General features: G+C 54.2%; 2 protein-coding genes across 5 annotated transcripts in view; one reads left to right on the top strand and one right to left on the bottom strand.

Moving 5' to 3' along the window:
• Positions 1-2,887, top strand: part of Drc1 (dynein regulatory complex subunit 1) — a 38,940-nt gene extending 36,053 nt beyond the window's left edge. The window contains exons 15-17 of the mRNA XM_013013536.1: positions 498-641; positions 925-1,027; positions 2,703-2,887. Of these exons, the coding sequence (XP_012868990.1) occupies positions 498-641; positions 925-1,027; positions 2,703-2,759 (304 nt within the window). The 3' untranslated portion in view covers positions 2,760-2,887. The remainder of the gene's footprint in view (positions 1-497; positions 642-924; positions 1,028-2,702) is intronic.
• Positions 2,888-4,090: 1,203 nt separating this feature from the next.
• Otof (otoferlin) overlaps positions 4,091-14,271 on the bottom strand; it is an 86,458-nt gene continuing 76,277 nt past the window's right edge. The window contains exons 33-47 of one of the 4 annotated variants that reach the window (XM_013013556.1): positions 13,982-14,048; positions 13,115-13,251; positions 12,882-13,016; positions 12,548-12,685; positions 12,134-12,261; positions 11,851-12,021; positions 11,104-11,264; positions 10,348-10,490; positions 9,963-10,051; positions 8,431-8,529; positions 8,101-8,342; positions 7,111-7,289; positions 6,925-7,025; positions 6,344-6,541; positions 4,091-4,299 (exon numbers count right to left, since the gene is read on the bottom strand). In XM_013013556.1, the coding sequence (XP_012869010.1) occupies positions 6,361-6,541; positions 6,925-7,025; positions 7,111-7,289; positions 8,101-8,342; positions 8,431-8,529; positions 9,963-10,051; positions 10,348-10,490; positions 11,104-11,264; positions 11,851-12,021; positions 12,134-12,261; positions 12,548-12,685; positions 12,882-13,016; positions 13,115-13,251; positions 13,982-14,048 (1,971 nt within the window). In that variant the 3' untranslated portion in view covers positions 4,091-4,299; positions 6,344-6,360. Of the gene's footprint in view, positions 4,300-6,338; positions 6,542-6,924; positions 7,026-7,110; positions 7,290-8,100; positions 8,343-8,430; positions 8,530-9,962; positions 10,052-10,347; positions 10,491-11,103; positions 11,265-11,850; positions 12,022-12,133; positions 12,262-12,547; positions 12,686-12,881; positions 13,017-13,114; positions 13,252-13,981; positions 14,049-14,271 lie in introns of those variants that run through there. The other 3 variants (XM_013013557.1, XM_013013558.1, XM_013013559.1) reach the window with 3 other exon arrangements.

Genomic DNA, 14,271 nt, shown 5'->3' with positions numbered 1-14,271 from the left:
CTCCCCTCCTCTCCCCTTCCCTTCCCTTCCCCTTCCCTTCCTTTCTGGGCTTAAACTCTGGGCCTGGGCGCTGTCCCTGCGCTTTTCAACTCAAGGCTATCGCTCTACCACTTGAGCCACCACACTACTTCCAGTTTTCTAGTGGTTTATTGGAGATAAGAGTCTAACGGACTTTCCTGCCCAGGCTGGCTTTGAACCGCGATCTTCAGATCTCAGTTTCCTGAGTAGCTAGGCTTCTGGCGTGAGCCACCGGCACTCGGCTTGGTGTTCCTGGTTTAAAGGCATCATGGAAGGGATGGAGAGAAACCAGTGGCAGGACAACTAGTCATTCACAGAAGTGATGGAAGTTCAAAGCACAAAACAAGGGTGATTAAGCAGATGTGCTTTCTGAGAATTTGCCAACATCTTGGATAGCTGAATGGTAACATGGCAGGTGGAAGTGTGGTAACTGTTTGAGGGGCCTGGGGAATCACCGCGCCAGTGCTCTTGATCTTCAGGGACTTGGCTACAACACCGAGAAAGCGGAAAGGAGCCCGAGATGACTCAAAAGACTCGCAGTATTGGGAGGCTCTGACCACAGTCATCCCTCCTGTCAAGCAGAACCTCTGGGATGCACTCTACGAAGCTTTGGAGAAATACCAGTAAGTGTGACATTGTGGCCCAGGCGGGGGTGGGGGGGTGAGGATGATCCTACAGTCTGACCTCCGAATAGAAAAGTTGCTTTGTGGGGCAACACGAGGATGTTAGGTAGCTGACCTTCTAGCCCTACCTGCCAGGTTCCTGCTAGCCTAGGTGGAGGGCGGGGCTTCCAGAGGCTTCCGGACCCCAGCAATGGCAGATACAGAAGTCTTGGCCTCTTATAAGGCATAGGGCCGGAGGAGTCGGAGGAGTCAGTGGACCTCTAACCTGTTTTCCTGCCTAAAGCCTCTTGCTGACGGAGAGGACCAGGCTGCTGAGGGAAAACAATAATCTGGAGAAGCAGAACGCAGACCTTCAGGCAATGCTACAGCAGTATCTGAACTCCAAGGTGGGGAGCGGAGAGGCGGGGCCCTGAGGGGGCGGGGCCTGAGGCTGAAGGGTGCCATCTCCTTTCCAAGTGGGTAGAGGGCGGGGCCCTGAGAGGGCGGGGCCTGAGGCTGAAGGGTGCCATCTCCTTTCCAAGTGGGTGGAGGGCGGGGCCCTGAGAGGGCGGGGCCTGAGGCTGAAGGGTAGCATCTCCTTTCCAAGTAGGTGGAGGGCGGGGCCCTGAGAGGGCGGGGCCTGAGGCTGAAGGGTAGCATCTCCTTTCCAAGTAGGTGGAGGGCGGGGCCCTGAGGGGGCGGGGCCTGAGGCTGAGGCTGTAGCATCTCCTTTCCAAGTGGGTGGAGGGCGGGGCCCTGAGGGGGCGGGGCCTGAGGCTGAAGGGTAGCATCTCCTTTCCAAGTGGGTGGAGGGCGGGGCCCTGAGGGGGCGGGGCCTGAGGCTGAGGCTGTAGCATCTCCTTTCCAAGTGGGTGGAGGGCGGGGCTCCGAGGGTCAGAGTCTGCGGCCACCGTGGCAACAGCTTCACTATTCCCTAGGCAGGCCCCAGTGGTGGGAGGTGGGGGCGCTGTGGTTGACACAGGATACAGAACCTCTTCCCAGGAGTTAGAGGGAGCTTGAAGATGTGCCAGGTCAAGTCACCTTTGGTGGAGATAATTACTGGCTAGGTAGTGAATTTTACTTCAAGTCCCCTTCAGGCCAGCTATGTTGTGCCTTTGATCCTTATGGTTTTAGTACCACCCTATTGAGATCACTTAAAAACAAAGACAACAACAACAACAAAAAAAGCAATGTCAAAGCCAGAAGTAACTTCCCAGTTTAGAGGTCTCCATGTACTTTTTCTTCAGTCCTAACACCATTCTGCGAGAGAGATAGAAACTGTTCTCCCCATTGTACAAAAAGGAGAAGATGCAGAACTCGGAGACTTGGTGAGGTGTCCAGAGCCCTGAGCTCCTTCCACTCTGCCAGCCCAGCTTCCTTAGCCTGCAACATGATTGGGAGGTTGCTCTCAGATGAGACAGGAAGCCATGCTGGGCAGATGTGCTCTGACCTTATTTGTATCTGGCCAGAGGAGAAAAGAAAAATCCTTGTATCACAGCTGTGTGCTCTCTGTGGCTGATGTGACATCCTTCACATGATAATGGGCCCCTGGCCAGGAGCATCATGACTAGACACATGGGAGGTGACTGAGACCTACCTTGTGTCTACACATAGGGGATTTGCGGCTCTCACTTGGTGGTCTCAGATCCTAGACCACACCAAGAAGGCAGAAAGGTTGATCCTTTGCACCATGATAGCCCCATGGCCTGTGACAGGATTCAGATGTTTTGGGGATTGAATGGGCCCTGCTTTCTAGGTACAGAGGATGGAGGTGAGGGGAGGGTGGGTTGGACTGGGATGCAATGAATGAAGAGCTGAAGGAGCTTACGGGAATGGATGGGAGAGATGAGGAACTCTACCAGAGATTGCTAGCTGGAGCTGAAACCAAACAGGAAGTCCTGGCTTGACTCAGAAGGAAGGCAGCCTCATGCTCCCTAAGACATCATTGGCTTTGCAGAGGAAATGCTTGCAGAGCTGTCAAGGTTCTGGGAGGAGAGTCAGTATATATGCACTTGACTCTCCATAGCCCATGAAGAAGAGAATCTGGAGCAAGGATATAACCTCCACCACTTCTTTTTGCAGATAAACTCGGAACTGCATATTCCTCCAACTCAAGTGTTCCAGATGCCCACAAAATAGAGGCAAATCTGAGCTGGTGCTGGTGCAGAAGCCAGTGCCTACATATCTCTCGAGGACTCGGGACATCTCATTTTCCCAAGATGTCTGTATCCACATTTCAGAATCAACCTGTATGTATAGTTCTGATTAAAGTCTTTTGACAGCTGAGGCAGTATCTCTTTTAAAGAGGCAATGCCAGTATAGTGAGACAAGGTCCGCTACCCCTTCCTTTGTCCCTGCGTTGAGATGGTGACAGTGGCTGAGGCTGGTTCTCCTCTTGCTCATGGGGACAACTGGCTTCTGTGGATGGAGACTGGAGCTATGTGGCCTTTGGGGGTTGTGAGGCTTCACATTGTCCCCAGGCCTGCAGAGCTTTTTCAGTGCTTTAGGAGCCCACTGTGGCATGCCCATTGGATTGTGCTGGGAGGAATCTCCTGTGGGAAATCTGAGCTGGTAGCCCTGTGCTTGAGGCCACCTTGAATGCTGGGCCCTGAGAGGTTACCCACAAGGGAAAGACGTACCACCCCAGAGTGACTGCTAACCCGGCGTCCTACACCAGAGGCCCATCTTTCAGTAGGCCAATGCAGGCCCATCAGCTCAGTGTTTATTTTATTAAGAGAAAAAAAAATCACACTCAAGAAAAATCAGCCAACAGAAACGCAGGCACAAGCAGGGGGCAGTAGTTCAAGCGCATATTCCTGGCTGGGTTACAAGACAGGAAGGCACAGGCACCGCCTTCAGGGCTGGTGGAGCCCAGGGGTCACCCACAATACTCTTCTCCAGGCTTGTGAGCTCTCCCCTGGGCAGAGAAAGCCCTGTGAAGGATGGAAACCCACAGGCTGTGCACCTGCCCCACAGGCCAGGTGCTGCCTGGGAAGGAAGTGGGACAAGTGGAGGGTGGGCAGGCGCAGCTGCAGCCACAGCTGCAGGGCCCGTGGGTGGGCCATGAGTGGCTTAGCACTGCAGAGCAAAGAAGGATGGCGTTGCCTCTGCTCTCCAGGTGTAATGATTGTTGCAGATGGGTGGTGATGAGCTTTGCTCTTTCATTCTTCTGAAAGGCATGTTCCTTGGTTAATTTCATGGATGCATTTACCAGACTTGGAAGGCCCAGGGGGGAGGGCTGGGGTGGCTTCCTCAGCAGGGTGGTGTCTTAACAAGACGGGGCAAAGCTCTAGGTCCCCACCCCTTTCCTATATGCCCCATCCCACAGGAGAATCGGAGGAGCAGGACCAGACAAGCAGCAGATTGATTGGTGGAGGGGTTGGAGAAGGGTAGACTCCGGGTAGAAGGCAGGCCCCAGCCCTAAGGCTCTCAGGATGGGTGTGGGGTTCCTGAGGGAGTTGGGAAAGAGTTGGGAAGAGGTGCTAGTGGGAGGGGCCTTCACGCCCCAATGAGCTTCTTAACCATGTAGCCGGGGAGGCTGTAGAGGAAGAGGGCCAACATGAGCAGTGCCAGCAGTGCCAGCACGATCTTGATGATGAGCCACTTGTACCGGGTGCAGATGAGGTACTTGATGGACTTGAGAGGGTTTAGGAACCAGACAAAGGCTGTGTCAGGCCGACTGGAGAAAGAAGCCGAGGAGAGAGGCTGCTCAGGCAATGGACACAGCTGCCCCCACACAACTCCCAGCCCTCTGTCCTATGTCCTAAGTCACAGCTGTCACAGCTTCAAGGCCCTGATTCTGGGTAGAGAACCTCTATCTGTGCATCAGATCTGCTGCTGTCAAAGCCCTGTCCTTCACACGGGCCTTCTGCTGCCACACTCCTCCCCAGACCTAGATGGTGCTTTTGGCAGGTGAGGGGGCAGCTATCTAGCCTCAACCTGAGTGCATGCAGTGATGGGCAGCTTATGACCTGGAAACAGGGCCTTGGGCTTGATGACTAGGCTGTTCTAGTGGTCAGTGGGCCCTGTACTTAGCAGTTCATGATATAGGCTTCTGTTGTCCCATGTCCTCAGGAGATCAGTCGGGCTCAACTTCTTCCTTTTGTTTGTGTCCTCCCCCAGCACTGAGGTTTGAATTCAGGGCCTTGAACTTACTAGGCAGGCTCTCTACCACTTGAGTCATACCACTAGCCCTTTTATTCTGTCATTTTTCAGATAGGATCTTATGTTTCTTGTGTAGGGCTGGTCTGGACTTTGATCCTCCTGCTTTTACCTCCAAGGTAAAAAACATCTTCCTTCCTTCCTTCCTTCCTTCCTTCCTTCCTTCCTTCCTTCCTTCCTTCCTTCTTTCCTTCCTCCTCCCCTCTCTTTTTTCCTCTTGCAAAGTATAGAGCTTGAACTTGGGTGCTGTTCCTGAGCCTCTTTGTGCTCAAGGTTAGCACTCTACCACTTGAGCCACAGCCTCACTTCAGGCCTTTTCTTGGAGGCCTTTTTCATGGATTTTTCTGTCTGGGCTGACTTCCTCCTGAGTAGCTAGGATTACAGGTGTGAGCCACTGGTACCCAGCTTTCCTTTTCTGATAAACACAAATTTCTTGTCCCCACCAGGCCCTGAAAAACATTTGAGCAATTCCAGCAAGATACTTTGCCTTTACCAACCTGCCTACTAGCAGGGTGCTCACCACTGTCTTCTGCGGGGCTTCCTAAGAAGCACTGACTGTCAAGTTTTACTCTGTGTAGTTTGTGTGACAAAAACTATAGAGCTCCATAAGGTGTCAAGATACAAAATGAAAACATTGAGCATACTTTTTCAAATGTACTGCCCAATTGAGTCCTGGAGGATGTGGCCTGCACCCAGAGCTGAGCTCAGTGTAAGTAAGCAACAATTTCAAGTCCCAGCTGTGGCAGACAAGCTAAGTATGCCTTTGGGCCTCGATTTCTTCATTCAATAAAAATGGGTGGTGGGGCTGGGAAGGTGGCTCAGTGGTAGAGCACTTGCCTTGCATGCCTGAGGCCCTGGGTTCGATTCCTCAGCACCACATAAGCAAAAAGAAAAAAGCCAGAAGTGGCGCTGTGGCTCAAGTGGTAGAGCGCTCGCCTTGAGCTGAAGAGCTGAGGGACAGCGCCCAGGCCCAGAGTTCAGGCCCCATGACTGGACCCAAAAAAAAAAAATGGGTGGTGGTAGTTCTTCCTGGGGTTGGTGAGATAGCCAGGTGAGAGCCCATGGCGATTTGGGGCTGGGCAGTGGTGCTTGGCCTGGGTTGGACACTGAATGTTTGGTTCAACTGTAATGATTATGTGAGGGCATAACTGTTCCTGCTGACAGGCGCTGGCCAGACATGTCTCCTATTCTTACCCACATCTCAGCTTCCCCTGCCAATGAAGTCCCATTCAAATCTAGGAGGAATGAGGCTGGGAGAGGAAGTGTTGTGTGTGCGGGTCATGGGCCGACCATTTGGCATCTAGGTTAGAGTCCTAGTTCTATCCTCATTTGTTAGATGGCCTTGGGTAAGTGGCTTACCTTTCTAGCCAAGGTAAATGTGTCAAATAGCTATGTCTGGTTCTGAAAGCTGGAAAGTTGCCATGTACATTTGCGTGGATTTGTGCTGTGTGCATGTGTGCACACACGTGCATGTGTACATGCTTGTGCTTCTGTTGTGCACATATGTGTGTGGTCCAGGTTGGCCAGCATTGGTCCAGAGGCAGCAGGGGAGAATACCAGACCTGGGAGGCTGAGGGGCTCACGCCCCGAGAATCTTCTTGGCCAGGTAGCCTGGCAGAGAGTAGAGAAACAGGGCGAGCAGGAGGAGCAGCAGCAGGAGCAGCAGCAGTTTGAGGAGTAGCCAGCGGTAGGTGTGCCATAGGAAGTAGCGGGCAGACTTGAGAGGATTCAAGAACCAGATGAAGCTCGTATCGGGCCGGCTAGAGCACCGAGAAGAGTAGGGAGAACACAGAGAAAGGACAGGAGGGCAGCGGGCCTGGCGTGATGAGAGGCCCCTTGGCTGATGGAAAAGTCCACCTGGGGCTGACTGTGGAATCCAGGCGCCTCCAGAGCCTTCTAGATGGGCTTTTGTTACACACTATGTGTGGGGCCTTGCCCAGGGGAAGGCCCACCTTCCTATGCACACAGCCTCTCCTCTGGCTTAGAGAGTGGAGGTGAGACTCAGGAGTGAAGGAAGGGGCTCCCCTGCAGTGGGGCTGTGGCCCAAGAAAGGAGCCTGGGAAGAAGATCAGAAGCCCCTCCCCCTCTGCCCCCTTCTCCCCTGCGGCAGGGTGTCTGGGCATCTTTCCTGCAGGACACTCACTTGGGTTTCTCTAAGGGGTCAGGCTCATTTCGGGCCAGTCCTACTGGATTCTTCTCCGCCTCCTCTGCTGTCAGTAAATGCAGCTCAGCCTCTACTTTGCCCTGCAGAAAAGCACAGACAAATCCGGTGCTCAGGGCCAGCCTGAACACCCCAGCAGGGCCCAGGCAGAAGGTTGTACCCACCCACCGTGAGCTCAAACTCGTCATTCTCATCGCGGGCCAGGAGGGGCCACCAGCCTTTGACGCGCTTCTGCTTGAAGATGGAAACCAGGGGCACGTCCACTTCCCCCGTGGCCATCTCCATGGTGCACTGCTTGGCTGTCTTTGCACCTCGCGGGAACCGGTTCAGGTCCAGCTCGATGGCCCCTGTGGCAAGCTGAGCGTCAGAGCTGTGTGAGCCTGGCAGGAGCATCTCTGGCTGTCTTGGCACATGGTTGGCTGAGGGTAGATGCCCTAGCGCTTTCCAGTCCCTCTGTCCTGCACACTTTTCCCCTGCTTTGCTCAGGCCCTTCCTTAGCCTAGAGAGGGGCGGGGGGAAGAGGGTGTCTCTCCTGGGGTCTACTACCCCCACTAGCTCCATGCTGGTACAGCTCTGTGTCTCTCACAAGCTTGTATATGAAGATATGAGTTTGGGGTGAAGGCAATTTGGGGGTACAGAAGTACCATCTGATCCAGGGAAATCTGCTTCCCTTAGAGAGTTGTCATCTTCTTTTTGGGGGGAGGGGGTGTGCCAGTCCTGGGGCTTGAACTCAGGGCCTGGGCACTGTCCCTGAGGCTCTTTTGCTCAAGACTAGCGCTCTACCACTTGAGCCACAGTGCTACTTCTGGCTTTTTCTGTATATGTTGTACTGGGGAATCCAATCCAGGGCTTCATGCATGCTAGGCAAGCACTCTACCACTGAGCCACCTTCCCAGCCCTAGAGCGTCTTCTTGACCCCCCACCCCCACCCCAACAGCATTTTCTCCTCCTCAGTGTCCCTAAGGAAGCCTTGTTGTCCTAGTTATGACACTGAGGACCTCGGCTCCAGGGAGGGGGCCACCATCTGGTATTTCTGACTCTGAAGACTAAGTAGGGTCTACACCTGCAGGTATAGCTCACCTACAGAGTGGGTTCCCCTTTCCCCACCCCCCCAGCCCCTCCATTTTGCTCCCCCTTGGCTCCTGCCCCACTCTGCACCCAGGAAGTCATCAGCGGAGAAGTGGTCAGCATCCCAGATCTGGAGGGTGAGCCGAGCAGGGATCTTGTACTCTGTCTCATCCCAGGAGAACATGGACTCCTTCTTAGAGATCACGATCTTCTCCTCTGCCGCCAGGTAGTCAAAGGGGAACAGGTAGCGCCAGTTGAAGTTGCCCTCACCGGTGAGGGAGTGGTAGTGGACATCTGTGTCCTGTTTGTCCTCCTGCTGACCCTTTAGCCACCTGCTGGACAATACATGCTCCAGATCTGCAGCGACAACTTGGGGGCCTCTCCCCTACCCAGCCTCCCCTTCCTTCTCTCTTCACCCACCCTCGCACAAAGATGTCACTGGATTTCTCCCCAGTGAAGAAATCGTCATCCTCTAGGACCACTTCGTCTGTGTTCCATACGATGACCCGCAGCTCGTACCTGAATGGGGCAGGAACCCCGGATCAGCAGATTGGGTTGGGTCTTGTCCCAGATGCTGAGGCTGGGACAGGTAGGGGGCTGGAGATGGAACAGTGAGGGGAGCCTTGGAGACTCGGGTTTGTAGGGGGCTAGGACAACAATTAGGGGTCTACCCACTGGACCTAAGGCGAGCAAGACTATCAGGCCCAGGCCCACAATGCTCTGGCTTAGGGGACAGCCAGTCTGGCTGGAAGGACCCGAGTATGCTTCTGGACAAAGCAGCTAAGGCTGGGGCTAGCAGAGAGGAGAGCACTGGCTGCCTCCAGGCTTTAGTGTCAGGTGCACCTCTTGTCTGTCTCCAGGCAGGAGTTCTGCTCTAGTACTAGGGGAAATTCTATAGTGAAGTCCAGTGGCCTGTATTAGAAGTCTAATGAATTCTATTGCCTTTAGGTCCTTGTCCTTAAAGAAGGTTTTCCCCTTGAGGTTTAATTGTAATTATAAATGAGACAGTTACATTTCAGCCATTAGCAGGATGAGTCATCCACTGAAAAGGCCTGGGAACTAAAAAGGGTTGTAATTCGCTGAAATTACAGGAACAGACAAGACACTGGACAGCAATCCAAGGTTGGGGTTGGTTGCCCCCTAGTGATAGGTGCTGAAATAGCAGGCTCATGGACTTACTGGGTATTTCGGGCAGAACTAGCTGGCTGCATCCTATGCCAAATGGTAAAAAATAAAGGGCCCCTGGTTAAAAAAAATCAAGACTTTCAAGATGGCCATATTCGGGCATGAAAACAAGAAAATGGCTTCTTGGATCCAAGCACAGAAGTTACCAGAGCTGGGAGCAACTCTCTCCTCCCACCTACAGGAGAAACCCGAGGAAGGACCCTGACAGAAAAGTGGCCAAGCTAGAGTCCTTTAGGAAAGGCAGATGGTGTGGCTCCTCCTTCCTCCCCACCACCTCCTGCCATGCCTTACTACTGACTTAGTCATTACTCTTGAAAGAAAGCCTGGCAGAACTTAGTGGATGCAGAGCAGGTCCTCAGCTTTTCTGCTTTGTGTATGCATGTGTGTTTCTGGAAGTGTGTGTGTGTGTGTGTGTGTGTGTGTGTGTGTGTGTGTGGTCATAGAAGGGAGTGGAAGATCATGTCTATGCATGGACTGGTCTTTGCGAGAGCAGATGTGTGTGTGTGTGTGGTATGCTAGGGTGTGGCTCATCTCAATCGCTGCTGGCAGAGGGAAGGGCTGATGCCACCTCAGCAAATGGGGACCCACCCAGAACAGGCCTCACAACTCATGGTGAAGCATGGTCTGCTTTCCCCCGGAAGGCTTGGCCACACCTTGGGTCTAGCGACTAGGGCTGACCCAGGCCCTCTTGGCATGTGCCTTCTAAGGAAGGACTGGAGCAGATGGGGGAGGGTAGAAGGGGATAGTTCCGACCCTTAGCAGCTCACTTCTTGGGCTTCCTGGGGGAGATGTCCAGAGGTGTCCCAGGGGCTGGCATGTCCATGGGAAACATGTCCACCCATAGCTCCAGGCGGCCCTGAGAAAGAAAGGGGTGTGATAGATGTCCTAAGGAGTTTCTCTTTGTCCAGGAAGGTCCACTGTCCCAGCCTACCTCTGCCAAGGACTCAAATCATCACTCTCCATCTTGGATGCCAGGAATTCCTATGATGTCACTAGTAACCAATCACAGCTTCCAAGAGAGACATTTTGCTAACGTAACTCACTCCGAGCACAGACATTTGCCAATAAAGTAGACTTTGGTAAGACAGGCCAGACAGGCACTCAGCATTTCTACTTTGATATGAGCCCTTTGACCGGGCTGGTAGGCATTACCTGCTCAATGCCTGGTTTATCAGGGTTGAGCAGTGGCCTGGTTTCGACGTGTTCCGGCACCAGGCGGCAGCCCACTCGGGGAATGTCTTCCCAGTGCCTCAGGGCGGACAGAGCCACGTGCTCCTCTGTGGGCTTCTTCTGTCCTGTGGGTGATACTGGATCAGCTGCACTCATAGGCTTCCCATGTGCTTGGTTTTATGGGCACAAAACCCTAAGCCCTCATCTGCCCACCTCCATTTTACTTTTGGGGAGACTGAGGCACAGAGGGCAAAGTATCTTGTCCAAGGTGTCAGTTGGCCCAGGGCCCATAGAGGTCTGTGCCCTTGGTTTCCCCTGCATGGGGAGGCTAAGCAGAGAATCCTGCAGTGAGAGGTGACAGGGAGGGGAGAATCCGCCTCTGTCTCAGTCCTGGGAGGTGGTGGCACAAGTTCTCCTGGGTCTCTGGGAAGTGCCTTATGGGAAAGGATTGGAGCCAGAGGGATCTGGCCCGATGCCTTCACCTGGGACTTGTTGGGTCTCAGTGTGCTCATCTGCAGAATGGGGTAACCTCCTACCCCATGGGGATGGAGTGGGGAGAGAAGGCAGCATGTGGGAGAGTGGGCAAAGAGCAGCAACTGGGCAGACAGGAGGGAGCTCTGGGTGTGGGGCAGAGGGTCATAAGGCCCATGCTAAGGAGAACCCCCGCTGGGCCTGCAGGTCCTCTGGAGGAAAGCCTGGGTCCCTCTGGACTTCGGAGAGGGGGCTTCTGAAAGTTACCATTCTCATCCTCGATCTCTGAGGGCCCAGTGAAGACACGGTTGGCCACCTTCACTCTTCCAGGAGGTCCGAAGTGGGGGCCATCTACCTTGCCTTCTTTGCAGAGGCGGGTCAGGATCTGGCTGGGCTTCATGGGGTCCCTCCAGATATTGTAGCCATGTCTGGATGAGGGGTCACAGACTTGAGGCTGTGCCATCCCAGGTAGCAGCTTCTCTACAATTAGCTGTTGCCCAGGGTAGCAAGTGGTAACAGGTAACAGGGCAACAGGTGCCCTGGACTCCAGGCTCACAGAAGACATCAGGGCTGCTAAAGGCTGACCGTCTAACGTCCTGCTTTGAGATATACGAACAGTGTGGCCTGACCCAAACCACCATGGGTCCACTTTTCTGGAAACTCAAAAGCTTCCATAAAGGAACTGATAGCCTGTAAGTGGCAGATGCTTGCCAAGATCCTCAGAGGACCCAACCCCTCTGCTGCCCGCCTCCTTTCTTTCCTTGTCCTGCCTTCTCTGTCCAGAAATTCTCTGGCCATCTTTTTGCTTGGAATCTAGAGTCCTAACTCGCTAAGGCTGTATCCGGAGCCTAGTCAGGAGAAGAAATGACTGGGGCCTGAAACTGTTACATGTCCTGAATCTTGTCCTGAAATCAAGATGCTGGCAGGTGCCCCGCCCCTCCGCCAGCCCCTCCCACCCAGCCCCGCCCACCGCCCCTCCCTCCGATGCCCCGCCCACCGGCCCCGCCCTCGCACATGGAGTAGGTCTGGGCGATGCCGCAGGTGGCCCGGTGCTTGCTGTAGAAGCGGTTCTCCAGGTCAATCTTGGTTTCTCCAATGAGGTCGTCGGTGCCCACCAGATCCCAGTCATACACAGCCACGGTCAGCATGGATTCCATGGGAAAAGAGGCCTCGATGTCGAAGGACCTGGCCGGTGAGAGGGGTTTGAAGGGAGGGTGGGTGGGCACGGTCTGGACCTGGCGGGGGGGGGGGGGGGGGGGGGGGGGGGAGAGGCCGGACAGGGAGAGCACGGCCTTACTTCCCAAACACCGGGTTGAGCTGCTTGGAGATGTAGTTCTCTTTGTCCCGGATGTCGGTCTTGCCTAGCCGGATGGCGATGTATGGGTCAGCTTTGCCATTGATGTCAGCTGGGTGTAGGTCGGTGGCCTGGGGTGGGGTGGGTGTGCACTGAGCAGACTCCCAAGTGTCCCATCCTGCCCCTGAGGGGCCCATGGCATTGAAAGCTGGGGACAAGAGCACTGGAGCCTTGCTGTGTGTCCCTAAGTAAGTTGCTATCACTGTCTGGGCCTTGATTTCCTTCTCTGGAAGATGGGAACCAGGCCAGATCTCCTCCCTGGTACCTCCCTACCTTGTACTATTGATTTTTGCCTGCTTCCAGAGACCCCCCCCCCCAGGGGGGGGACCGGTGGGTTGTGTGTGAAGGAAGACTCACCCGGACCACATAGACTCGAACTAGCACGTTGATAGGGTCATTGCTTGGGATGCCCTGGAACATGCCGTAGGTCGGGTCATAGCCGGCTTCCCGGGCCACGTCCTCTGGGAGCGGCACTTTGTACACGCAGAGGGAACCCTGGGGAAAGCAAGGTGGGTTCTGAAGAGCACTGAAGGCCCAGACAGGTTCCTAACCCTCTAGTTGCCAAGTCCGTGGTGGGAATGAATGGTGGGTGGGATGGAGTCAGGGGGGAGGGGAGCAGAAGAGATGGCAACACGGGGGGGGGGGAGAGGGAGGGCGGCAACAGGAGGCTGGGTTGTGCTCTTCATCTGACCTTGAACCTGCCCACGATCCGCTCCTCCTCAGTGGAGCCGTCTTCATCGTCCCCTGTCTTGCCTCGGAGCAGGTTGAAGGTGTGCAGCCAGTCCTCAAAGTTGTCAAACTCGGACTCTAGTTCCTTGGGGTACACCTGAGCCAAACCACCGGCTCCCATGATGCCTATTGCTTTCACCTGTCCCCCTCTGCCACCCCCCATCTCACCGGGGCCGCCTTTTCCCACACCCTCACCTTAAGCTCATCAATTTTGGGTTTCTTCTGCTCAGAGGTCTCCGGTCCTTGGCTGGGGCCAGAGTTCTGGGTTCTCTTCTTCTTCTCCTCTTTGGCAGCCCTGGCCTTCTCTTTGCCCTTCACTGGCCCCTTCAGGCCTGTTGACAGGGAGCAGAAATGAGACTGTAGTCAGCTTGGGAGGAAGTGGGACCGAAATGACCACAGCACAAAGGTTCAATACTCTTTAGACTTCCAAGTCTCAATGCACTGCACTGTGAGCCGAAGACAGCAGGTGTGCCTGGGAGAATGGCTGCATATTGTTGTCTGCCCTTCAGCAGAGCAGGCCCAGGAAGGAGCCGGGTCTGGAGGCCTGCTTTCTGTCCCATCTAGCCACATGCTACTTGTCCATGGTATTCATAAGATGACCATAGGTTAGCATCTTCCAAACCATATCCAGGCAACACCAGACGTAGGTGGTGATGGCATCTTTAGGAGAAAGGGTTTTACAGTGGAATAAGTTGGAGAATCAGTGTAGACAGTATCGTCCTTTGAGAGGTTTATTTGCATATGAAAGGCACTGAGAAGTCCTGTACTAAAAGAACCTGTTTAAACCAGCATTTCTTCAACTGATTGACCCACAGAACCCTTTCTTCTTTCCAGAATATCTGCTTATATTGTTCCTTGGAGTTTAGAAGATGCTAAGTGGGGTGAGCTGGGAGACCCATTCCAGCTCTGCTATTCTGAGCCTCTAAACATCTGTCTGTCACCCTGGTCAGAGCAGACTGATCAGGGCCAAAAGTAGCTCTCGATTTAAGCTTTTACCTAATCCTGGAAATTCAGTCTAGGGCTGGGGAGGGGAAAAGAGAGAGCCAGGGGTCCAAGGCCCACCTTCAGTGTTGTCCATCTCCTCCTTTTCTTCCAAGTCAGTCCCGGAGGCCTCTTGTTGCCGAAGTTGCTGCCAAAAGACAGTGTGGCTTCCCTCACTCCCCAGGGCCTTGATGTGCCTTTGTTATCACATGGTACCCTAAGCATCGGTCACACCACACATTCATTCTGCCCGGTAGATTGAGGCTCCTCGAGACAGGCCTGGCATCCTATCTTGGAGCTGCCACAGCACCTGGCACAGTGTCACGGAAGGCGGGCTGGACCACCAGCCCTGATAAAGTGAATTTTGAGTG

The sequence above is a fragment of the Dipodomys ordii genome, unplaced genomic scaffold (genome assembly GCF_000151885.1).
Source record: "Dipodomys ordii isolate 6190 unplaced genomic scaffold, Dord_2.0 Scaffold20, whole genome shotgun sequence".
Taxonomy (NCBI): domain Eukaryota; kingdom Metazoa; phylum Chordata; class Mammalia; order Rodentia; family Heteromyidae; genus Dipodomys; species Dipodomys ordii.
The sequence above is the reverse complement of the archived record's forward strand: the minus strand, read 5'-3'. Positions and strand labels throughout refer to the sequence as shown.